The sequence below is a fragment of the Gavialis gangeticus genome, unplaced genomic scaffold (genome assembly GCF_001723915.1).
Source record: "Gavialis gangeticus isolate Ggan-Ray unplaced genomic scaffold, GavGan_comp1, whole genome shotgun sequence".
Lineage (NCBI taxonomy): Eukaryota > Metazoa > Chordata > Crocodylia > Gavialidae > Gavialis > Gavialis gangeticus.
This window is the reverse complement of record NW_017729025.1, coordinates 77,482,511-77,508,248: the sequence shown is the minus strand read 5'-3', so window position 1 is coordinate 77,508,248 and position 25,738 is coordinate 77,482,511. Positions and strand designations below refer to the sequence as shown.

The 25,738-nt window shown below is 41.1% G+C and overlaps 1 protein-coding gene across 1 annotated transcript in view; it reads right to left on the bottom strand.

The window, feature by feature from the left end:
• The window catches only part of RYR3 (ryanodine receptor 3), a 666,405-nt gene that overhangs the window by 289,415 nt on the left and 351,252 nt on the right, over window positions 1-25,738 (bottom strand). The window contains exons 35-38 of the mRNA XM_019518966.1: window positions 24,688-25,489; window positions 23,949-24,149; window positions 23,090-23,192; window positions 16,291-16,431 (exon numbers count right to left, since the gene is read on the bottom strand). Of these exons, the coding sequence (XP_019374511.1) occupies window positions 16,291-16,431; window positions 23,090-23,192; window positions 23,949-24,149; window positions 24,688-25,489 (1,247 nt within the window). The remainder of the gene's footprint in view (window positions 1-16,290; window positions 16,432-23,089; window positions 23,193-23,948; window positions 24,150-24,687; window positions 25,490-25,738) is intronic.

Here is a 25,738-nt window from a genome sequence, read left to right as displayed (position 1 = left end):
GGGGGGGGGGGGGCTGTATTATTGAAATATTTCAATATTTCATTCCCCAACTCTGATTTAGGCTGCTGATATTCCCATTCCTCTCCTCCAGTGGAGGGAGTATTCCATTTGGGGGACTGTGTGAATGCAGGCCTACACAAATCAGCAGATGCTTTTGATCCTGGTTCATTTGAATTAGGATTATAGGAAAGGAGGGCTGGGAGGGATGTCACAAGCTCATCTAGTCCAACCCCTTGCTCAAGGTAGGATCATCCCTGACTAAACCATCCCAGCCAAATGTCTGTCCACCCTGCTCTGGAAATTTTCCAAGGATGGACATTCTACAACTTCTCTTGGTAGCCTGACAATGCTTGAACACCCTCCTAGTCAGAAAGTTCATCCTCATTTCCAACCTAAACTTCCTCTTCTGCAACTTGAGGCCATTCCTCCTAGTCTTGTCCCCTACAACTATAGATAAAGACCAATCTCCACCCTCTCTATAATCACTCTTCAGGTATTTGAAGATGTTATGAAATCCACCCCCTATTAGTCTTCCCTTTTCCAGACTAAATAACCCTAGTCCTTTCAGCCTTTCCTTTCAAGTCATGCTTTCTAGGCCTCTAAACATTTTAGCAGCCTGCCTTTATTTGCCGTGCTGTACTCTGTGAGTGTAACAGAGAAGTTTGCCAGTAGTGTTCATTTTCCATGCTGTATTTCAGGAAGGTGAAGCAGCGAAGCCTACCACTGAGGGTTTTCCCCCTCCTGCAGTCTCAGGATGAGTGGAGGAAACCACACAGATTTAGTTTTTCATCTGTTGGCTCCTTGAGACACTCTCTATAGTCCTCTCTGTAGTCCACAAATGCCAGGAGTATGGGGAACAAGCAGGAGGAACTTGCACTCCTGCTTGCTAGCATGCAGTATGACCTAGTTGGCTTAACTGAAACATGGTGGGATTCTGTGCATGACTGGGTGGTAGATATTGAGGGGTACAGGTTATATACACGAGACAGAGTGGGGAGAAAAGGCGGGGGTGTATCTCTCTATGTTAAGGACAGTACACATCTTCTGTCATCAAGGCAGGAGTGGAGGAGGGAAATACCAAGTCATTGTGGGTCAGGATCCAGGGGGACTGGGGAGAAGGACTTGGTAGTGGGGGTCTACTACAGACCTTCTCACCAGGACAATGAGCTAGACGAGGTATTCTCCAAGCAGCTTTCAGATGCCATACAGGTGAGAGAGACAGTGGTCATGGGGGACCTAAATTACCTGGATATCAGCCAGGAGGAACAGGCGGCCAAAACAAGCTGCTCAAAGAGGTTCTTACACTGTGTGCACACCTAACCCAGATGGTGTCCAGTCCCACCAGGGGTAGTGCTCTGCTAGACTTGGTCCTAGCAGCAGGGGATGATCTCATGGGGGACCTGTGGGTACACAGTAACCTGGGTGCTAGTGACCACCACTTGGTAGAGTTCACTATCCAGCGAAGGATGACAAAAATATCCAGTGATGCTAGAGTTTTAGACTTCAGAAGGGCCAACTTTACTAAACTCAGGAACCTAGTTAGTGAGGTGGCTGAACTCAAGAGCATTGGCCTAATGGGGGTCCAAGAGGGTTGGAAGTTTCTCAAGGGAGTGATCCTTGTAGCACAAAAGGAGTCTATCCCCTTATGCAGGAAAGGGGCTAAGGGGATAAAAAAGACCCCTTGGCTGAACAGGGAGCTTCAGGAAAGACTGGGGGCAAAGGAAGAGATATATAGGCAGTGGAAGCAGGGCGCAGCCACCAAGAAGGCATACACGACCCTGGTGTGCTACTGCAGGGAGTCAGTTAGGCAGGCCAAGGCAGGGCTGGAGCTTAGGCTGGCTACAACAATCAAGGACAATAAAAACACCTTTTACAGATACATAGCAAGCAAAAAGAAGGCACAGAGTAGCTAAGGGCCCCTGCAGGACAAATCAGGTCAGTTGGTGGTTGATACAGACAAAAAGGCAGAGCTCTTGAATGAGTTTTTTGCTTCAGTATTCCTTAATACTGACCAAGACAATCTCCCCACCTTGAACATAGATGTCCAAAAGGCACCAGACTGCCAAAGGTTAGTGCTGACTTAGTTAAAGAGCACTTGGAAGGGCTGGATGGGTACAAGTGCCTGGATGATCTCTATCCATGGGTGCTGAAGGAATTGGCCAGTGTCATCGCTGAGCCACTGGCACAGTTGTTTGAGCTCTCACGGTGCTCCAGACAGTTCCCTGAGGACTGGAAAAAGGCCAATGTGGTTCCCATTTTTAAGGAGGGGAGAAAGGAGGAGCCAGGTAAGTTTAGGCCAGTCAGTCTTACCTCTCTCCCTGGGAAAATACTAGAAAAAAAATCATCAAAGAGTATATTTGTGAAAGCCCAGCAGGGGAAATGATGCTGAATGGAAACCAGCACGTGTTCATTGCAGGTAGATTCTGCCTGACAAAACTTATATAGCCTTTTATGACCAGGTCACACACTGCCTTGACACAGGAGCAGAGGCCGATGTCATTTACCTGCCATCAACAAAGCCAATCACACCTTGTCGTGTATTAGCAGATGCGTGACCAACAGACTGAGGGAGGTGATGCTCCCCTTCTATGCAGCACTAGTCAGGCCACAGTTGGAGTACTGCATCCAGTTCCAGGTGCTGCACTTCAAGAAGGACACGGAGGATCTGAAAAGGGTTCAGAGGAGGGCTACCCGCATGATTAGTGGTCTCTGTGAAAGACCCTACAAGGAGAGGTTGAGAGATCTGGATCTCTTCAGCCTATACAAAAGATGGCTGAGGAGTGACCTTGTGGCTGCCTTTAAATTTATCAGGGGAGGACAGCAGGGAATTGGGGATGCGCTGTTTTCCAGAGTGCCTCAAGGAGTAATAGGAATAATGGAAGCAAACTAGTGGAGAGTAGATTTAGGTTAGACATTAGGAAGAATTTTTTTACAATACGGGTTGCCAGAGTCTGGAATGGGCTTCCAAGAGAGGTGGTGCTGTCGCCTAACTTGGAGGTCTTCAAGAGGAGGCTTGCCAATCACCTGGCTGGGGTCATCTGACCTCGGTCCTTTTTTCTGCAGGGGCAGGGGGTTGGACATGATGATCCATTGGGTCCCTTCTGACTATAATCTATGAATCCTGCTTTAGAGAGGGGAGTTAAATTGGGTTCAAAGATTGCTTCTAAAATATTTCATAAACCTGGCTATCCCTCTGCATTCCAAGACAGTTAGCTTCTTTGTCTCTGTTGTCCACATGGGTCTCTATCAATTCTCTCAAGAAAGCTATTACCCTGAGGAGCACAGTAATATGGGCTCCCAGATGCTATCCCTCCTACTGCATGAGATTCACATAAGCCAGATAGGTTTTGCTTTGAGACAGTTCTTTTTCAGTCTTGGCCGGTCCTTTTATTCTGCCCCGGGAAAGGGGCAGACTGCCCCATCTGGTCTGGGCTCCATCTTGACACTGGACATGGCTGATCCCATTTGATTAACTACTTTCTTCCACCAGAGAAGGGAGGCTGAGGCAACCCTGACTGGAAAGGGCTTTGAAAATCACCATATACCAACAAAGTCAGCTGGGCTTCCAAACAGGTTACTTAAGAAAGGGCAAACACAATCTCTCTTTTCACTTTGGCTTTTCTCAACCTATCTCTATTCCTGAAGGAGCACCAGCCACTGAAAACATTTCAGAAGAGAAAGCAAAGCTAAGGGGGCAGTATTTCCAAAAACCAAAAGCAGCCCTGGACTATCCCTAGGAATTGCACAAGAGATATTATAGAGCCAAACTTCAAGATTTTAAAATAAAGTTTGAAATTGTTCTCAGAAAAGTGCTGTGATACAGAGTATGGTACATTTATGGAGATGGGAGGACAGTACAGCAACTTCGGCCAAATACGGACATTACTCTTTTGCTAGTATAAGTGACTAGAAACCAGTCTATACCCATAACAGAAGACAGGTTTGGCGCACACAGACTGGTTTAAAAATGGTTGAACCCTGTCTAAGATTCACCCTTCCCACCAAAGGGTAAACGTGTGCTCCGTTCATTAGAGGCTAATTAGTACAGACAGGCATAACTTTTCACCAGCTACAGTCTACTTTGTCAGATGCTATCGTAAGTACCATAAGTATCATAAGAAGTTGCCTATGAAAACTTGTGTCTTTCTGAACCAGTTAGTCTTTAAGGGCACTTGTACTGTGACATATTACCATGTACACATGACAAAATGTTCCCCTTGTGTGGCTTAATGGCGTCACACTTCACCTGTACGTGAGTTTTGGGGGTTTTAGATGAGTTTGCATCATCACAAACTGAGACACATCCCGATGTAGTTTACTTTGCAATGTTGCCATTAATTTGTCAGCTTGCCCCACAGCAATGGGTGAGGGGGCAGGCTCCACCAAAAAAAAAATAGGATTCTGCCTTCAGCAGGTGCCTGTGGATTTCAGGACACCTGGGGCCACCTGGGAACAGGCTGGCTTGCCCCTGGGGCAGTGCAGGGAGGTGGCAGGAAGGTGGCTGGGTATGCTGGATGCCAGAGAGGGTGGTGGGCATGATGCATGGGGTACTGGAAGCCCATGCAGGGTCAGGAAGAGTTGGATTGGGCACCGCCGAGCTGGAGCAGCACCCCGCCTGGCCCACCCTGAGGGGTGTCACCACTATGAAGGGAAGGACCAGGACCAGGACCCCCACAGCTCAAGGGCTGCTTGGCCTGCCAGCAGCTCATCCCCCGGCTGCAGGAGAGGCAGGTAGGCTCTGCTGAATTAAAATAATAGGATCAGGCTCCTTGCCACTTCTGCCTTCAGCAGGCACCTGCATCCACCAGGACAATGACATGTAAACAGTGATGGAAAAATAAAACCCACTGTTTCATTTAAAAACATATTGTTTCAATTTAGGGGGCATAGAATGCAACCTTGAAGGACTAAACCCTCCTCACATGTACAAGTGCTCTGAGATGCTACCATGCCCTACATTTTGCTTGATTTTAGACCTACATGGCTGACTACTTTCTATCTTTATGCCGACAAACAACAAACAAAGAAACAAAAACCCTACAGAGAACCTCAGGAGATAGGGCATACCTTATCACCAGTAACTGACAGGTCCAGGAGTAGCAAGCAGACTAAAGTAGCCCTTGTAATAGAATTTAACATGAAGAAATGATCAATGACAAGAATATTTTTATTTTCTGTTATTTTGTTTATCAAGTGTAGATTATCTTTGAAGCTACTAGTAATATCTGCAGTTCTTCATATATTCACTCTGTCTCTTGTGGGTCTTTATGTAAATTCCAGCAAGCAGTCATCAGTCACTTAGAGATAATTAGTGTATCTTGCATTATTCCTTAAATTACAACCAACAGAATAATAATGCTTTTCAGACTATTACAATGAAATGACCAATTATAGTGAGCCTTCATTTGTGGTTAGGAACAGGATGGTTTCTCTGAGAACCCAATATCTTAGAGACTCTAAAAGTGATTTGTATGTTCTGTAGCATGTATTATGATAATACCACTAGGTGCATTTACCAGTTAAGATAACTGGCTTCAATCAAATCTGTTTATTTTATTACTAAATTTCTAATTCAGGAATATGGTTAATTTTCTTCCTTTTAGCTGTGTAAAGACTGTAATAAAAATATGGCCTGAAACCCAGCAAGCAATCATCTACTTTTTTGTGGCATTCTTGTTCAAGTTAGTGAAGGCAGAGTGCAAAACATCTATTGGATAGAACCTTAGTTAGGTCCTTTCTTTTCAATTCATGGTATATGTCACTTATGTGTGTAAAATATATATATATATATATATATATATATATAAACACAATAATTACCCAGAATCATTGGTCTGAAATTTTGTTTATGTATATCTGGATCAATGGATACCTACAAATAATAGCATCTACGGTTACTTTGTGGAAAAAATGCTACTATGGAGTAGTCTAATCATGTACTTGTACTAATGATGTATACCTCATTGTGAGTACAATTGAGACATCATTTATACTCAAATTTAATTTATTTTGAAGAATAAGACACAGAGATGGATTAGTCTCAAGTCCCTATAAATATTAGTTTTTACATATGATGAATGTATTATATTTGTTTAAATAATGCAGAATATTTACTGTAGCCTTTAAAAAAAATTAACTGTCCTTTTTGTTCATTTTGGTATGAACAACCTCAAATGTAACATGTTGACTTACTCTGCTCTATAAAAAAGAAATTCTTGATCTCTTTCAGGCATTTTGCATTTCTAAATTTACTCAGGAGTCAAGGATTTTTTTGTGGGTGATATCTTTTATCTGATCAACTGCAAGACTGGGGATCGACAAGACGCACTTCTATGTAGTGATCCCTGGTAATGTCTCCAATGGCCAAGAGCTCCTGAATCAACAAAAATGCCAAAACGCAGAAAGATAAAGATATGGATGCCATTTTGCCATACAAAAGAAGAACTACATGTTTGGGGATAAAGTTAGACAAGCTGTAGAATGCAAGGCATTCTTTATTAGGTTTGAGGAAAAAAGCAGGCAAAGTGATGATTATAAACAGTGGATCGGGCTGTGAGACTGGAGAGGGGAGAAATTCCCAGGGGTATTAGACAAACAATTAGCAGAAGAAAAGAAGCTTGATTGATGGGAGATTAAGACCTACCAAAAGGGAGGAGAGCTGTAAATTTATCCATCATCCTGATCCACTTAAAAATTGACTGTAATCATGGTTATCTTGTTAAAAAAATGAAACTTCACAGAACTGAGCTGTACATTAAAATTCACAAAAACTTCACAGAAATGAGCTGTATATTAAAATTCCTGTTGAATAAAGCTGTCAAGTACTTTACAACTTTGCTTATAATACAATATACAAAATGGATACATAATTGCACACAGCTTGTGGGAGAAACCAGACCCTGGACCCCTAAGGAGACTTTTACATTTAGAACAACAACAAAGATTTTCCTGTTTTTAAAGTTGTCTTGACTAATGCTTATGGCTCACCCTCTGGTGAAATGCACAGTGCTGCTGGCTCATATTAGCTACCATATCCTGCTAGCAAGGGTAAATGATTGTTGAGCCCCAAGTAGGGATGGGGAACTGGGTTAGGAACCTGCTCTTGAGGTTCATTGTTAGAGGGAAAGTTTAGGTAGTAAATTTCCTCCCTTTGTTACAAGGGAGATAACTAGAAGCATAGTCTCAATAACCTCTAGGATTGCTTGTGGTACAACTTGCCTTTCCATGATTTGATTATGTAAGTCAACTGTGTGCTCTACCAGGGTTCCATGGGTAGTAGATGTGATAGTGCCAGCATGCTGAGTTGTGTCAAAAAGTGGGAATCAGCCAGCTATAGCAATAACAGATGCCATGAAAAAACAAATGTAAAGTAAGTTTTACGTTTGCACTAGCTGAATGTCTTCTCTTGCAATTATTAAATGTATTTACAGGTCACATCACGGTTGTTTTTATTAAAGACCCTCTTTTCAAAATATATATGTCTCTATTTCTGATGATATTTCTATAAGCCTAATTCTAAATGTATACCTGTAACATGAAGACACAAAAATTCCAACTGTTTTCTTTTAGTAAATATTTCCCACAAGTCTTTTTTGCTTCCTGAAGTCTTCCTCCCCCTCATGTATACTCTCTCTTTCTCTTCTTTATTATTTTTTATTTTATTGGGTAAATTTCTCACTCTGACCTCCTCTCTCTCTTTTATTTTCTTCTCTTTTCCTGTTCCTATGTGTGGTCTCTCTAATCCTGTATTTGTTATATGGTATAACATGCTGGTCACCAATCTTGCAAATGAAGACACACAGCACTCCAGGGATAGGAATTCAAGTACGTTTTCTTTTCTGTCAGCACACACAAGACAAAAAAGGCAAGAGACAGTAACCAAGATAAGGTTGATGAGAGGAATTTGTAGTCCACTAGACAACTCCCCTGCCAAAATTGTTATAGTTGCTGTTTGAGTGTGTAAGATCTTTTACTGCATACGTGTAGTAATCAGCTCAGTTAAGACTATTCTAGCAAAAGTGAACTCTTACCCTTTGCTGACGTAAGTGACCTAGTTTTGCTGAGGAGCATGCATAGTGGCTAGTATCTACCTGTTGACTGTTGAGTGCAAGGTATGATGTTGTGTGCATTAGTGTGGTAGCATGTGCACAGGCATTTGATTGGACAGGACATGGTCTAAACAAGCGTTTGATACAAATTTTGATGATGGGAATTGTAAATTGCATGAGGTAAGTGAGAATTTAATTGGACAGTATATGGTCTGAGAGTATGCTTGATACAAAACTTGATGATGAACAGGTCAGAGCATGAAATGATTGGATGAGTAAGAGGGGATGATTTGATAAGAGTCTGAGTTTAGCTTGTGTGCTGAGGAAGCAGAGTGTTTTCTGTTCCAAAGAGAGAGGTTTTGATCCATGTGGTATGCTGATTCTCTTGATGTCCTGGGTGGTAATGAGATGACCTCTTAGAGTCTCAAACTTGAACATAGTTCTCTAACTGAGCCCTTGGTAATTTCTCTGCATGATATTCCTGGAGGTGCAGGAATCATAGTTTGTGGTAAAGTATCACCCTAACCCTGATACTGGGCCAAATTACTTAGTCTCTGCTTTTGGTTGGAGAAGCTCAGAGAAAGTGAAATTAAGGACCTGGAAGGCCAGAAGGGTAGTGTGTATTTGCCTGATAGTCTCAGTGAAGCATTTACCCAAGTGGTTCAATGTCTGACTACAAAAAGGCTCGGTGTATGCAAGCTCTGTAATAGTTGACCATTTGAGAAAGAGGAGATTGTTTTGCATGAGAGAGGGATTGTGAGTTTGTGGGCCAGTGACCAGGGGTTTGAAGCAACATCAACTTGCTATCTCTGTGTTCCTAGACTGAAGGTTGCTGTACGACTCTGGTATACTATATATATATATATAAAGGGCTTAGTTCATCTGTCTGTCCGTAACACTCTTGGGGGGGTGTAGCTCCCAGTGGGGTGTGACTCCAGCCTGTGCTGCATCAAGAATGATGTGTGGGGCGTGGCTCCAGTGGAGCAGGCCAGGCGGAGGTGGAGCAGGGGGTGGATGGGCAGAGCAAGACTGGAAGCAGAGCAGGGGTGGAGGGGGCATGGGGCTAGATGCGAAGCAAGGGGAGTGGCATGTGGCCAGACACAGAACAGCAGCAGCGTGAGGTGGTGGATGGCAGCAGTGGCTGCCAAGTGCAAGCTTCCGCCTCCCACTCCATCCCCCCACTCATTCTTGACAGAGAGGGGGAGACGTGCATGGCCAGATGGAGTGGTGGACAGTGTGGAGCAGTGGGTGGGAGTGTGGGACTGGATACGGGGGGTGGGGGGTGGAGGACCAGACACGGAGCTGGCAGGGGGGTGGTAGTGGTAGCTGTCATGTGCAAGCTCCCCCCCACACTCCTGGGAAGTGGCGGTGGCAAGGAGTGATGGGTGGCAGCACTCCATCCCTGCCTACCTTCACCCCTCATCATTCTTGATGGGCAATTTGTTACTATATTAATATAACTTTTACTGTTCTATCCTGTTTTATACCTTGTATTCTATTATTTCTAAGAATATACTTACATCTGGTTTAATATATCCCTGTGCATGTGTTTATTTTGTTCAAACTCTCAGAAAGCCCAGCAGATATTCAGTCTAAGCTTTAACTGGTGGTAATTACCGTACTCCAGCAGCCTCCTGCATCTCATGTATCAGTGTCCATGCTCTTAAAAATGGTGGCAGGGTACTTGAACTAAAGCTCATCAAATGAGCTTCAGTTCAAGCGCCCCCACTGCTGTTTTTAAGTGCAGGGATATGAGATATTCATTTACATGAGATACTGTGGTACTTTAATTACAGCTACTCTCAGAGACACTCTAATTAATGTGCAGCCCTCCCCATCCCCTGAGCATGTGTAAAAGTGCCCTTAGGTTACCTGGCTAAACTTTATGGTTCTTGAGTACTCGTTTCACCTCAGTATGTTAATTAGTTGCCTGCCTACTCCAATATAAATTCATCCGTGGACTATAGTTAAAATACTGATGGATGAACAAGGAGAGTTGAGGCAGTATTTTTTCTATACTACAAAGCAAGATGTTCCAAAAATCATTTAATGTACTTATTTAATGCCTTTTGGTAGCGTTAACACTATAATGATAAAATAAATGAATGGTTTACAAAAGGCATTAAAGTGGACAATTGTTAGCTTGGTTTTTACTTACCATTTTTTGTTGATTTTTTTCAAGCACATACTGTGGGTCGCAACATAATGATGAAGTAGTATTTAAAATCACCCTCACATACCGGTTATGTCATTTTTGTGGAATGGTTTTGCTGCACATACCAGGTACATAAGACAGCAAGGAGCTGGTTAACTTAATTTTAATCAATAAAAAGCCATCAGCACATAGACGCAGCATGAAGGGAACCTTGATTGAGGATCTGATTGTCTTTGAGAGCCTTCAGTTTTGTCTTGCTGTTCTGATGAAGATTGACAGCTACTGGGGTTAGCAGTAAACACATTTCTTTTTTCAGGTTTGAGCAGGTCACTTCAGCTTTTCTACTGATTACCACCCCAGAGAAATAAAAGTAAGAAAAATTGTGCTCTCTTACTGTCCTCAGTTGTGTTTTGTTTGATGAAAAGATTACAAAGTGCAACACTGTTGAGTAGTTATATGATTATGTGACTACATGTTGTGTAGAAAATCAATATTGTTGGGGGTGTGTAACATTCAGAAACTGGACCAAATTCCTCCTTGATACAAGTCAAAGGATTTCACTAAATTATATTGAAGAAGAATTTGGCCCAATTTGCAAACTCTTCAGTCCCAATTCCCTTTATTGTGGCTACTTCAACTGCTTCTGGCTGCCTCTGAGCCTTTCGCACTTTCCAACTTTGAGGCTTGAGAGAGTCTGAGAGTTTTTTAGTGGGTTTTTAAAATTTGAGATGTAGTGTTTTAACTGTTTATGTCTTCTTGTGTTGGAAAGGTCTGGCTGTAATTTTGATTGGAAATTTTCAGACAAGAGTTTCACCAAAGAGTGTTGATTTATTGAACTCAAAAGAGTTACCCCAAAACATGTTAGGTTTGATAAACTTTGGGTGAATCAAAGGCTGGGTTTTGTAGGATTCCTGGTCAGCTGTTGGCCTCCCAGTAGTCTCAGGTCTCCCTGGATTCCTGCTTTCTGAAACTGGTATTTTTTTAGTTTCACCGTTGCAGTAGCAAAATTGCTAAATATGTCAAGTTCAGCTGCCAGTGATTCATTATCAGTTCAGGGCATCCCTGCCTGGCAGAATTCTCTTGGTCTGGGAACCTCAATAATTAGGATCTGTGGCACTGGGGCTACCAGATTCCCTACCCCATAACAGAGTTGGAGAGCTATAGCAGCTGCAACTCCAACCAAGTCTTTGCTCACTATTCTGCTACAGAGAGCCTGGAAATCTTATGAGTCCTAACGAATTGCAGCACTCAGGGATTGGGACTTGGAGTCTGTAATCCTTGGACAGGTTCCTGAGGTTTGTATTTCCCAAGGCAACTTTACCAGATATGCAGCTCAGGGACAGGGACCACAGGCTTTCCAGACTCCCAAGCCACCTGGATCCCCTGACTTGCCAACTCTAAAAGCTGAACTAACAAGAATGCTAGATCCATACAGCAGTGGTGTTTCTTGGGGTATATCTTTTGTTTCAGAAACACAATTTTGGAAAAAATCGTTCTTTCATAATTTCCATCCAGTTAATTAAAAAGAAAAAAAGAGTTTTCATTCCTATTCAGGCTGAGATCAAATATATAAACAATGATTTTTTCACCCCACAACCTGAAACAAAGCATTATAGCTTGCTTCACCTATCTATGGGACTCTAAATGTCTTGCTTATGAGAAGAACTCTCTCTTAGAGAATGACAGTTTTGATAGCAGATACTGGGGTTCTTCACATGTCACTGTGATGCCAATAATAATAAATAGGCTGTTTTCTTGTTTAATCAGATTTCCTTCAAGTAAAGGGATACTTCTGCCAATGGCCTTGAATGATGCCATTTATCTCTGTGCTCAGAATAACATCTTCATTGACTTCTGAGGAAGAGCCAAACACTTCAGGCCACTCTGCATATTTGCATAGATTATGGCTGTGGTGCTGTCAGTCTGGATTAGTACATGATACCTTGACATTTTGTAGTGCCAGCTTGGTTGTTATCTTTTCCGGGAGGCTTGTATTCTGTTGTCCTGCTGTTTTTGACTGGTTTCCCAAATGCTGTTCAACATTGGCTATTCTGATAAATATGTAAATGTAACAGTAGCTTTTTTTTTTTTTTTTTTGCTTGAACAGTGTCTGAAGTGAGGTTCCAAAACTAAAGGAAGAATTGCGGTATTAGTCTAATACATAGTTGTACCCATTAGCTTGCTTGACTATGTGATCTTAAAAAGTAGTACAAACTATTCCAGTAGATCAGAAAATTGTGGTCATGTCTTTTGGGGAATATTTTTTCTGAAGGAAGAAACAGAATAAGCTCTGCTCAATACATCTATGTTGATTTTCACTGAGAAGTGAGTTTTTTTAGCTGTTTGTAGAGAGCTGTGCTTTTATTTTATTTATTACAAACCTGAAATCCTGGAGAATACTGAAGTGTGTTCTGGCTGATTCCATCAAAGCTAGATAAGAAGGTGCCTAGATGAGTTTGTCATACCAGAAAGGATTTGATCCTGAGCCATGACTTTTTCATCCATTTTAAAGCTTCTAAAAGAATGGGTTCTTTTACTTCGATAGCTTCTTATACAGTGGAAGGGACATACTGCAGGTATACTTCGCTGAGCAAACACATACTACATCTTTACTGATGACTTTGAAATACTCTTACCAAGTGGGGCTGAAAGTCACCAATTACAATAAGATTAATTTCCAGAATCAAAGAATTGTCTTGATTTCCACAAATCTGTCCCTCAAGATTAAGCTACAGATATATTACAAAGTCTTCCAAACTAAGGAACAAGACAGAGATTCTTAATTCCCTCCAAAGTGTGCTGTGTAAATAATTTTTCTTATTTACAGATTTTCTATACAAATTCTCAATGTTTTAAAATCTTCAGTGCCATAATACATATTTCAAAGTCTTACAATTTCCAAAATCTTTGGGTGTGTGTAGATGAAAAAGAGGCCTTAAATTGAAGCAGTGGGTTTTAAAAAACACTGCTTCAATTTAGGGCTGATTAAACCGCTGTGTCATGCACACACCCCACTGACTTACCTGCCTCTCTGGTGAGGAGTGGAGGGCAGGCTGCTGGTGGGCGCAGCGGTCCCTGGGCTGTGGGGGAGTGGAGCTGGTGTTTCCCTCCATGGCAGTGGTGCCCCCCCCCACAGGTGGCACCTGCTTGCAGGCACCTGGCTTAGATGGTCCTGGGGGGCAACGGTGCCATGAAGGGAAGCACCGTGCTCCCACACAGCTCAGGCAGGCAGAAAGGCTCCAAGGGGTGAAAAACAAAACAAAACAGGCTCACAGCTTTTCTTGGGTGGAGCCTGGTTTCCTGGGCTGCTGCCAGGCTGCCTGAATGGCTTCCTGCAGAGCCATGGAGCTGCACAGAGCCCAGTGCTTCGCTCTGTGGCTGTATGGGCCCCAGGAGTTTTAGTCTGCTGTGCCCCAAGTCATTTAAGGCGCATTACACCGCTGAATTTCCTACAGTGGCTAGAATTAATGCCCAATATGCTGTTGATGTGTGCAAACACCAACACCGTTAAAGTGGTGCAAAAACATTTAGCTCACTTTAAAGTGTTGTGCACACACGCCTCTCACATTATCTACAGCCAAAGCTTTAAAAGTTTTTATCAGCTTCACCTATAGCACTTGCATACCTGTGGTTAAAATCCAACTAAATCTATGCTAGGAACATGCCTGCTATTTGACAATATGAGGAAGAAAAAGCACTGTCAGCTTGAAATATTGGGGTAGGATGGAAATGCTTAATATAACATTGGATTAATATTAGATTAAACCTGGTGATGTGATAATAAAAATGACACTTTTGTTATTATGACATGGTTGAAAAAACTACTGAAATTGTGTTGAAATTGCCCATGTACCCATTTTTGAGGATGTCCAGCTGCCAAGTAAAATTTAGAATGCACAAATAAATACCATTTTTTAGTACCCAAACCTTTCCTTACCTCTCCTTTTTCTACCCACTGACCCAGCTGATGTCTAAATCTTACTGTTTGTTCCAGCACAAGACTGCAAAGAACCAATCGTCCAACACTGCCTATATTGCCACTACTATAGTCCAGTCCTTGATAACTGCACACCTTAAATCATTTGTTTGTCTTGTTCACCTGTTTTAGTCTTGTCTTTTAGTGTCAGTCTTCAAGGACAGAGACTGTCACGTTATGTGCACTTGTACAGCCTCTAGCAATAACCTTTAGGTTACAGCTAGACCTAGCAGCAGCAGTGTGTGGTAAAACTACTTTTATATATCTTGATATCTTGCATAGTCTTACAAATATCTCTACTCAGGGATTTCACTTTTTAGTAGTCGCCACTGTTCTTCTCAGTTCCTTATAACACATTTTTAAAAATAACCAAAAAGTAGAACATGACCTGTCCCTATAACCTAAAAATAGAGAAAGTATGTCAGTGCCATTACAAGCTGTCTACGGTCTTGACCCACTCATGAATAAAGCATGTGACCTCTCGCTTCCAGGCATTCTCTTCCCCTCATAGACCATTGAAGTATTAAGAGAAAAACCCACAAATATTCTATAAAATTTCCCTTTCTGAAGTTAAATTTTTACAAAAACAAAATGTAAGCAGCATGCATTTTCTCCAGTCTCCTTAGGATATTCTCCACTCTTCTTCCATGAATGTACAGCTAATTCTATCCTAAATGCACACACTAGATTCTATGCATAGTGTATTAGACTGCATAAATTATCACTAGGGAAAGTGAGTGGGATATGCATACCTCACTTGTCTTCCCTATTGATGTCCCTTTAATAGTGTCTCTCCCTTCCAGCTGCTATGCTATAATCACTTGGCTCAATCCTTTTTAGCAAAGGAATTATTTTAATGATGTAATGAATTATTTCAGACTGTGAAGATGCTGCTCTGTGGGTACATTATGTTGCCTCTACTCTTGTCCTTTTAAGTTCCCAGTACATATGCATGCCTTTTAAAAATTGACTTCTTATTTGCAAAAAGCTTTATAGGGAGAAAACTTCACAGCAGAGCTTAATTCTGCGAAGTTATAAGGATATCCTACTCATATGCCTCTGTGATTGTTACTAGAATACTGTACTAGAGAGAAAAATGACTGTTAAATAATTTTGGTGATAAATGGTGTCAGTTCTTTTCCCCATGTATATTTTCAATAAGATGAAAGGTCAGTGAAAAGGGCAACAAGACTGATGAACCATGGAGTAAAGTTTTCAGACAAACTGATCATATCTGGACAGTGTTTTGCTCTGGTTTCTGGTTTTGGGGCTTGTGTTAAAGATTTATAGAAGCAAGGTATGGGATGAAAGACTGCTATATTAAATACAGGAACATTATTCTTTCACCTTAGGCCAAAGCTATAAACACTGAACTTGTACTGAAGTGCAAAACTGACAGAGTATTCAACAATGGTATCCCTGCTTTAGTAGGAATACAATTTAGTAGTCCAAATGTCATGCAAATGCCTTAAGGAAATATATCACCTTCTCAAAGAACAAAAACCTACATATTAAAGATAAATATGACTGTATGCTTTATTCAATAAGGTAGCAAACAGTTATTTAAAAATAGTCTATAACATAATCACCATAAGTATATAAAATCATTTAAGGCTCAGTTATGTGACAACTGTCCCTGTGTATCACTCATGTGAGTGATTCAGTGACATCAACAGGCAATAAGTAACTGCAAGGTAAGTAGACCCTTACTGAAAACTTATCCAGAATAATCTGCTGTGGCTAAGTCTATGCAAAGATTGCTAAAAGTTATCTCATCCTAGTTCTTTTTATCCCTTTTGCTACAGAAGTGCTTTAACTTTGTACTCAATAAAACCCTGAACCGCATAGTAACTGTAGGTGAAATGAAATGCGAGAATAATGGGAAATAAAAAATAGGGTTAAACAGTGCTCATTTATTCTGATAAAATGAGAAACGTAATGGCCCAAACTCAAACTGTTGCTACTTTACTTAAGTTAGCAAAGAAAAGGGAAAGAAATGTAATATACAAATGCCTTCTAGCCACATTATTTTACCATTGTAATGCTTATTTCAAAATATGTGCAGTACCATATATATATATACTTACATGTACTATATATAAAAGACTTACTGGGAGATTTCTCTTCTTCTTCTCCTCTAGGTTCTTCTTTTTCTGCTGTTGGTGGACCTTTGATTTTATACAGCAATGAGCGAAGTTTACCAGTCCATGAGCCATCTTCCTCCTCTTCTTCCTCTTCTTCTAGTGGAATGCCTAACAGGTAATAAAATTACTTATAAATAAACCTTATACCTTTAAGATGAAATCCTTCAATAAATATTTAAATATTAAATAATTCAACAATATCCATCATACAATGTTTACAGATTTCAAGCAATGTTTGCGAGAGTTTTGCAAATAGCGAATTCCATAAAGAAAAATATGGAAAAAACATGATTTCATGAATGTCAGCTATAGCATTACCCTTCAAAACAGAAAAGTACCTTTTTTACAGTGTTTATATACTATGTATGTCCCAGATATGTTTATCATTTTCTATCAATCTGTCTATTAAATATAAATATATTACTTATATATCCAAATACACAAGACTTCTATGTCTTTTTCTTTAGTACAGCAGTATAGGTATTATTTTAGAAAGATAATTAATTATGTCACAAAGGCCATATTTGATTAAATCTCTCTCATTATCTTGAGCTGCAGAACATAAGGCACAATCGGCAGCCTGAAACTAAAACACATCACACACTGCAGTATTCAGTAAAGACATTTATCACTCAAAATTATATTATCTGAATTTAAAAACCCTAATGCATTATCTTCATAAATGTCATACTGATGGTAAAAGCTTTCTATAACAAATCTGTGAGGTAAGAGGCACCTGAAGAGATGACATTTGATGACAGATTGACAGCAATTTATCATGCTACTTTATACCATATTTTTAAACAATTCTAGATCATGGCAAAGAAGAACAAAAACTATCTATTGTTCGATAGTAGTGACAGCAGAAAGGGGATGTTTTTCTGGATTTGAATTATTGGATAGCTAACTTAACTCCTTACAGGAATAAAGGCAGGAGAGCTAGTAACTCTTATTATTAAAGTTGCCAGACACTTCCAATTATGAGATCCTGTTTTCATTTGCTTAAACCTTTGACAGACTTTAGACATCTGGGGTAACATTTTATATGTTGAGTGCCTGCTTCAGGCTGACCTTAAAATTTCCATCTAGTTCTTTGAAGAAGTCTGGGAAAACATGTTTTGCCCAAGCTGCCAAATGCTGGTAGTGTGCTGTTTGGTCTTTCGAGCAGGGACTGAAAATTTGGAAAGGTAGGAGGGTGATATCTGTGTCAGGGATGTGACCTTTGCTATCCCTATGAAAGATCTCACAAATGTGAGTGAGTGGGCAATAAAGTATAAGATTAAATGTAATACTAGTTAATGCAACTTAATGCCCACAGTAAAAAAACTATCCTAACTATACAGTTATGGGTTCTGAATGAGATGTTGCCAGTCAGAAAAGAAACCCTGGAATTATCGTGGACAGTTCTTTAAAAGCATCAGCTCAGTATGCAACAGTGGTCAAAATGCAAATAAAACGTTATGGACCATTAGGAAAGGAACTAAAAGCAAGAGGAAAAACATCATTTTGTCATTATATAAATCCATGGTGAGCCCACCTCCTGAATACTGTATGTGCTTCTAGTCATTCCATCTCAGAAAGGATACCCTAGAACTAGAAAAGGTACAGAGAAGCACAACATATGATCTGGAGCACAGAATATTTCCATACGAGGAAAAACTGAAAAAGCTAGGTATCTTCAGCTTGGAAGCAAGAAGACTGAGGGCAGAGGCGTAGTGAGCTCCTGCAGTGCCCTGGGCAGAATGTTGACCACTGAAGAGCAGGGGAGGGTTGGAGGAGGTCTCATCTGCTCTTTCCGCACTCTGTCGGCGGCTCTTGCTGTGGCTGAGGAGCAGGCTCATTACATACATCAGGGAGGCACCGGAAGGCCCCTCCCTCCCAAGGATCTTTGCTATGGCAGGCACAGCCCTACAGTACCCAGCCACTGAAGCCAAGCAGCCCTGCTCCCAGAAGTATATGCAGGTAAGGGGTCTAGCGGAACAGGCCCACCTCCACCCACCCAATATTCTTGCCATGGGAGATGTAGCTCCTCATCCACTAGAGTAACAGAAGTAGGTGAACAAGGCACCAGGGGCAGCCCCTGGGGACCCCATGGTGGTGTATGGGCACTCTATCCCTTAGAGGCAGCTGTCCTATGATAGATATTTCCTGGAGGCTGCTCCTAGTGCCCCTATCACTCCCCTCCTCCAATAATACGCTACTGTGGTACGAGCTGCGCAAAAATCTCACAGGGTGGTACCATTCTGTTTGACCCCTCTCTCCCACACACCAGTGGGCACAGAGCTGCCCAGCCTCTATGGCTGGGTGGTATGGGGCATTGTCTGCTGTACCAAAGCATCGGGCGGGGAGGGCATTCTGGTGCCCCCTCTAAGTCAGTGGCCAGGGCTGGTGCCTTGCTTGCCCACATTAGCTATGCTATTGAGGGAAGTTGTGATAGAGGTCTATAAAATCATCAAAGGTATAGAAAAACTGAGTAGGGAAATGCTATTTACTATACTTTATAATACAATAGGTAAGAGATACCAAGCAGTAAGTTTAAAACAAACAAAAAGTACTTATTCAATAATTCACAGAGAGACGGTTAGCTACATTAGTCTAAAGGTAAGCAGAAGGTAAGTTGGGATAGCACCGTAAGGATTAATTAGTTCAGAGAGGCATGAAATTTCATAGGCAACAACTGAAATAGGCAACAATCCGCTTTGGTTGCTGCCTATGAAAAGTCATGCCCCTCTGAACTAACTTAGAGTTAGTCTCTCTAAGGTGCCACTTTGCCTTACCTTCTGCTTTACACAATGCATAATACATTTGTGACGCTCACTGGCACAGGACGTTAGCCAATAACATAAGCAGGTTTACAAATGTACAGAGTAAAGATCCATCAGGGGCTATTAAACACAACTGTTAAGGATAAAAATTATGGCTAGCGACTAGGAAGGTATGAGATGGGATGGATCACTCTACTCATACCCTGTTCTTTATACTCTTCCTCTGAAGCAGATACTTGCCACTATCAAGGCCAGGATACTGGGCTAGAAAGTTCTTTGGTCTCACTCAGTAGAGAAATTCTTATGTTCTTACTTGACAACTACCAACTGTTGCGATTCAGTAGTAGAATACTTGTCTGCCATGCGGGGTGCCAAAGTTCGATTTCCAGATGTGCATATAACTACAGTCATAGAGGCACCAAACGTCTGGGCTTGATCTAGACTTTGGATTCTGTCTCAATAGTTTAAAGTGGGGATGGAAGGTCTGGGCAGCCTGCATTTCTCCATATTGCCACCTAGGTGTACATTTCAAAGGACCTTGTGACCCTCATGCATATACCATGATCCAGAGGGATCAGTGGTTGCCTGCTACTATAAGACAGCTGGATGAGAAAATTGAGGAGTGGAGATTAGAATTTGGGAGGCAAAAAGAATGGGGTCTGAACAAAGAGCCATAGGTAGGTTAGAGAAGACTGAAAGTTGGAGATAGGGGGCAAAAAGATTCAAGATGAGAAGCATAAGATCATCCTTTTATTTTCTTCAGTTTCCTGCATCACTCATTACAAATTTTTCTATTTCTTCAACAAATGAAGCACAAGACCTCCAGAAAATATTCTCTCTCACTCTCGCTGTACAATCCTGTTTTATTCCTAGGTCTAATCAATTTTCTGCCATGAATGAAGAAGAATCTTATGGAAAAAGTGGTATTTTATCATGTCATAAAGATTATGTGATAATGTGTATGCAGAAGGGGATTGAATTAAGGTTGTACAGGTGTCTTTTATTTGGACACTTCTAAGTCCAAACATTATAAATTTTTTATTTTGCAATCAGAAAAAAATTAATTCAATACAGATTTATTTGTGTGAGAGGTGAGGTTTGTGAATATGCAGCAGAGACAGGGTTGACAGAGCAGTAGGGAAACTAGGACCTATGGCTATCAGATTCACTCAGATAATCAATTAAGGGTTATGCTCAGCCTCCTAAAAGGAATAAGAGGAAGGTCTGGACAGCAGAAGAGAGGTCTAGTAGGACCAGAATTAGCAAAATATGAAGGAAAGACTATAAAGACTATAAACTACTGTGTGTTTTAGTTACTGGTTGTGGAAGTGACAGGGAAGCCCAAAGAAGGGAGAGTGGTGATAAATCCAAGAGATGGGAGGTAGGCAGTACCCCTTGGGATGTTGGAAACTTAATCTTAAGGCTTTAGGCTGAAGCAGGGTCAAAATCTTCTTAATTCAAATCCTTTCCCTAATGGATAGTGAAAGATTCACCAGCAGAAGAGTTCATATTATACTTGACTCTAAAATGACAAATGGACAAATGATGGAATTTGGATTCAGTGTTCTAAACCCTCACCTAGTCCTTGAACCATGATACTAGGACTGTAATTTTGTCCAGCTGCTCTCAACTCTAAATCAGAGAAGCCAGGTGGACTTAAATAGAAGGAAGAAACCTTCACAGTATGCCAGCTGTAATTATCTCTTGCCAAGTCTGATTTTAGGGTGTCCAGAGCTTCTCATCTTGATAATGTTTGTTATTTTAATCTAAAACAACACATCAATAAAAATAGTTAGAAAGTTATATAGAAATAAAAATTATGCACACATTTGAGATATTTTTTGGTACTTAGACATGGTGGCTAGGGACAGACATTCAAAAAGCCTGATCCTGAATTGATTTAACCTTTGCAGGTTAGTCTAACCTGGCTAGGCTGAACCGGTTTCCAACCATACAGACAATTCCTCTGGATTGAGGAAATTCAGGCCTGCAGTCCCAGGCTTCTCCCAGTTTGCTGCTCAAGGGGCGGGAGTGTTTCCAGTGTTGTTAGCACTGAAGCAAAGTGTGTGTGGGCAGTGCGTACATCTGTTGCCAATACAGAGCTTTTCAATCCCCCTCCCTGCTTTGTATACTGTCTGCAGCAAATGGACAGGCAAACAAGCCAGGGGTGGGAGGGCTGAAAACAGTGTCACCCCATCTCAGTGTTTATTGGTCCATTAAGAAAACAGAGGGACATTACCAGCTACCTGTTGATTCTGCCTCTTGATTCAGCACAAACCCAGCATGTGGTCAGCTAGCTAATACACAGATACCTTCTCCACAAGGCAGAGGGGAGGGGGGAATTCTTGCTTAGCAGGGAATGGTAAGGGTGAGGTGGGGAACAAACAGCTCTTAAACAGCTTTTCCAAGGAAGGACATAAAGCTATGTGTTGAATAGCTCCAAAAAGCCTGTCTGCCTCCCTCATGTCCCACAGCACAGACTGTAGCCAGCATGTGGTCTGCTAGATAATGCTGAGGTGTCTGTGAGGGATGGGGGAATGACTGCTTAGCACAGAGTGGGGAGGGGAGAGGGGAGCAGAAGCCAGGCAGATGTCTGCAGAAACAGCCGAGCTCCAGTGAAGCTGCAGACGGGAGGGGCCAGCTCTGCAGTGGAGCAGAGAGCTCTGTCCAGCCAGAGAGCATGCTGGGATGCTGGGGGACTCTGATTTATTTTAAACTAGGAAAGGGTCTGGGACAGACACTGTATAAACCGGTTTGAGCCAAACCAGTTAAGTCTGATACTACACTAAACCAGGTTTATCTCAAACTGGTTTCAGCCATTTTCAGACTGGTTTATGTGCCATGAATGCCTGTTCTGTTACAGGTTTAAACCAGTTTCTGATCACTTAAACTGGTTTGTGTGTAATGTCGGTCCTTAGCTCAGCTATTCAGTGCACATAAACCAATTTGAAAATGGCTGAAACTGGTTTGAGATAAACCTGGTTGAATGTAGTATTGGACTTAACTGGTTTGGCTCAAACCGGTTTATACCATGTCTGTCCCAGACCCCTTGCTGGTTTAACTTAAACCAGAGTTTTGCAGCATCCCAGATGCTTTGCAGCCCTGGGTGGGGCTCTTTGCTTCACAACAGGGCTGGCCCTGTCTCTCTGCTCCCTGGCTGCAGCTCCGACAGATATCACAGGCACAGCAGTGTCTACATAGCTTCCCCCTGTCCCCCCACTGCTCACCACCCACTGCTCAAGCAGGGATTCTCCCCCTTGCCTCTCCCACAGCACAGACTGTAGGCAGCATGTGGTATGCTAGCTAATGCTGAGAGGTGTCTGTGTAAGGCAGCCAGGACATTGTCTGCTTAGGGTGTTTTGGAGCTAATCAACAAGTAATTTGGTAATGTCCCTCTGCTCCTTTGGAAAAAGCTGTTTAAGAAGAGCTGGAGCTCTTCTTGATAGAAGCTTTTGTTCTGCTTTGATGGGGTGCTAAATGATCTGTTCTCGACTCCCTGTGTAACTCCCTGCTTGTGAGGAGCAGTGGAGGGGGTACCCCTCCCGAATCAGAGTGTCTTTCCAGGGTCTGGTCACACCACTCTCAGCTCAGCACTGGAAGGGAAAGGAGAGATGCTCTAGTACTCTCCCCCACACCCGGCTTCTAGCCTGAGCCACTGTAGGCATGTGCCTGCATTTCCTCAGTTCAGAGAGAATGCCTGTGAGGTTACAAACTGGTTTAGCCTAGCCAGGTTAAACTAACCTGTAAAGATTGAATCAATTCAGGTTCAGGCTTTTTGAATATCTGTCCCTAACTCTGTTCTGTTACAGGTTTAAACCAGTTTTTGATCACTTAAACTGGCTTATATATAATATCTGTCCCTGGCCTCAAGGCACAGATAGCAGATATATGCCACATCTAAAGCAAAGTTATTTACATCAGTATTTTGCTTGCCATAAGAAAAAAATCAGAATAAAATCCTGTCATGTTCCTTAAGTAAAAAACAAATGTTTGCCACTCACCACAGTGTATTAGGAGATCATCGTGAAATTCATACAACTCTTCTCTAATCTCTTCTGGGCAGGGGCAGTCCTCTCCCAGTTGAAAATTTAGCAACATATTAATCTATTAAGGATAAAAACAAACCCAGAAATTTAGAAGACAGAAGAGGTCCAAGACAGCTATGTATAACATCAAAATAGAAATATCTTACTATTGGTAGCTACTAATATTACAGACTGGTACAGGAACTTGGTATTTAGAAGAACTAGGTAATACAAGCTTTTAGCAAATAACTGAATATGTCTGTATAGCAATATTAAAGTAAAAATAGTTTGTAGATTTTATTTATGATTTTTTAAATATTCAGATATAGATTAACAGTTAAGATAAGTTTCACAGGAAACCTTAACCATCTGTCTCTAAAAAAGCAAATAGTTTCTTATACTAGAGAAACAAACATTCAGAAAGGTAGCTGTAGGACATCCTAGCAGACATTAGACATGTCAATGTATCTTTAATGACCAGTTTTGTACACACAAGCTATGAAGCAAATAACTTGGGTCATTATGAAGACATGCTTTTTATATAGACATTTATATAAAAGAAGCCTCATTTTTAAAAATGCGTAGTGCCTTCAGTTCCCGTTAATTCACCACCTTTAAAATACTCTGACAAACTTTATCTAGGTTGCTACAGATGGATTTAGAAGCTTGAATTCTGGCACTCATGTAATATCTTGTGGCAGTCTTACAATCTATATTTCAAATGACATCTAATTTCCGCCACAGTCCCAGTGCTAGTATATATTTTAGACATTTCTACCCTTGCTCTCCTTACTAATCACATTTAAACAAACAAAAAAAAATCCTTTATTTTTACCTGTTCTTGAGCAGGAGAACGAAATTCCTTTGTCTTCTTGGCAGTCAAAGCTGCAGACATGTTCAAAGCTTGCATCAGTTCATTGTACCTGAATCTCTGATTATACTGCAACTTTGATACATAATTGTCTGCAAATGATACAATAGATTCCACCCTGTGTTGCAGCTCACAGTCACAGAAATAATTGAGAAGCAGGCACATCTAGTACAGAAAAAGAAAAAAGCTAATCAGTTTAACTGAGAAACTATACCATAAACTATAAAAAGGAAGAGCTTAATGGGTACAGTAGGTTATTACAGGCACTGCTTTCTTAGTACAAATGAGAATAAGATTATTTCTTCACCAACACTAATTTTTAAGACAGAATTGACTTAAGTATAGAAGTATTTTGTTACTATGATCAGGACTACTATTTTGTACTTGTCTACTATTTTTTCCTTCTACATACACAAAAGAGCTTTACACATGTTAAAGCTCTGTCATAACAAGATTTTGAACTGGGTAGGTATTAATACAACTATGAAGAAATACTGTAGCCAAAACGGTGGCATCTCAAGAAATTACATGACTTACCAAAATCATATAGCAAATCAGAACTAGGACTTGAGAGCCCTTAATCCCAAACCGCTGGCGCTAAACATTAGAGACTATTAATCTACCTTTCTTCCTTTAATACAACACATACATGAATATGCATACACACACACACACACATTTACTTTAGGATGGTAAAGGTCACCTGGAGTTTAACAGATTCAGGTAATCTTGTTTGCAATAAGCCTTTTAATGGAGCTTTTGTTTCCTTAATTGCCTTTTCTCCAGCTTCTACAGCTTTTTCTTCTATTTGTGTAACTTCTTCCTTCTCTGTTTTCTCTTCTGTTTCTTCCTTGTGTTCACCAAATACATTGGGATCAATGAGGAGTAAAATCTGCTTCACATCATCATCATCAAAAACTCCCATTATGAGCAAAGTTCCTATAAGTTTAAGCACAGGAACAAACTGGAACTCAACTTGCCCTCCAACAGGATCACGGATATGAGTACCACTACAGTGTACTGCCTCCGTGAGCATGCTTATGGCCTTAGATTTGAGTATGTCAAGTGGTATTTCTGGACTGGACTTCAGGTGCTCATCACTGGTCACTATGAAACAAGGAGTTGAAAAATAATAACCTGGTTTCAAACAAGTGCTAAGTCCCACTCCAGGTAATCCATGCTTTTTTGTTTCATCTGGATATAATTTAATAGTTCTGGTTTCATCTGTGATCGGAATGATAAATTCATTGTTCATCATAAGCTTGGCTTGCTTGGCATGTTCCAAATGAATACTGATGAGCAAGTCATAAAATCCAGAACGTAAAAGTCCAGGTAAATACTGATTATCTATTGTGTAAAATAACTGAGAGATGTCCACATGGCTGCAAAGTGCATAAGCAACTCTAGAGTTACCCAGTGCACAAACTGAGCGATAGAGTTTTAGAGTGTGGTAGTGGAACATCATCAGATCTTCTTGTTCACATAACTCCAAGATGTCAACACACCTGTTATGCAACATAAAGAAATGAAAACACAGTGAGCTTCATAAATTAATTCTGGTATATTAAATATATCCAAACACAAATTGTGGAAGGGAGAGGAATGACTGTGTAATGAATTAAAGGATTTGGGAAGTCTGAATTGGTTCTGTTTTAGAGCACAAGTATTTTCCTTACTCAGTAGGCATGTCTACATGTGCTATTAAGGCAAAGCAATAAACTCCAGTGCTTGTCTCACTGGCGCTCATTACTCTC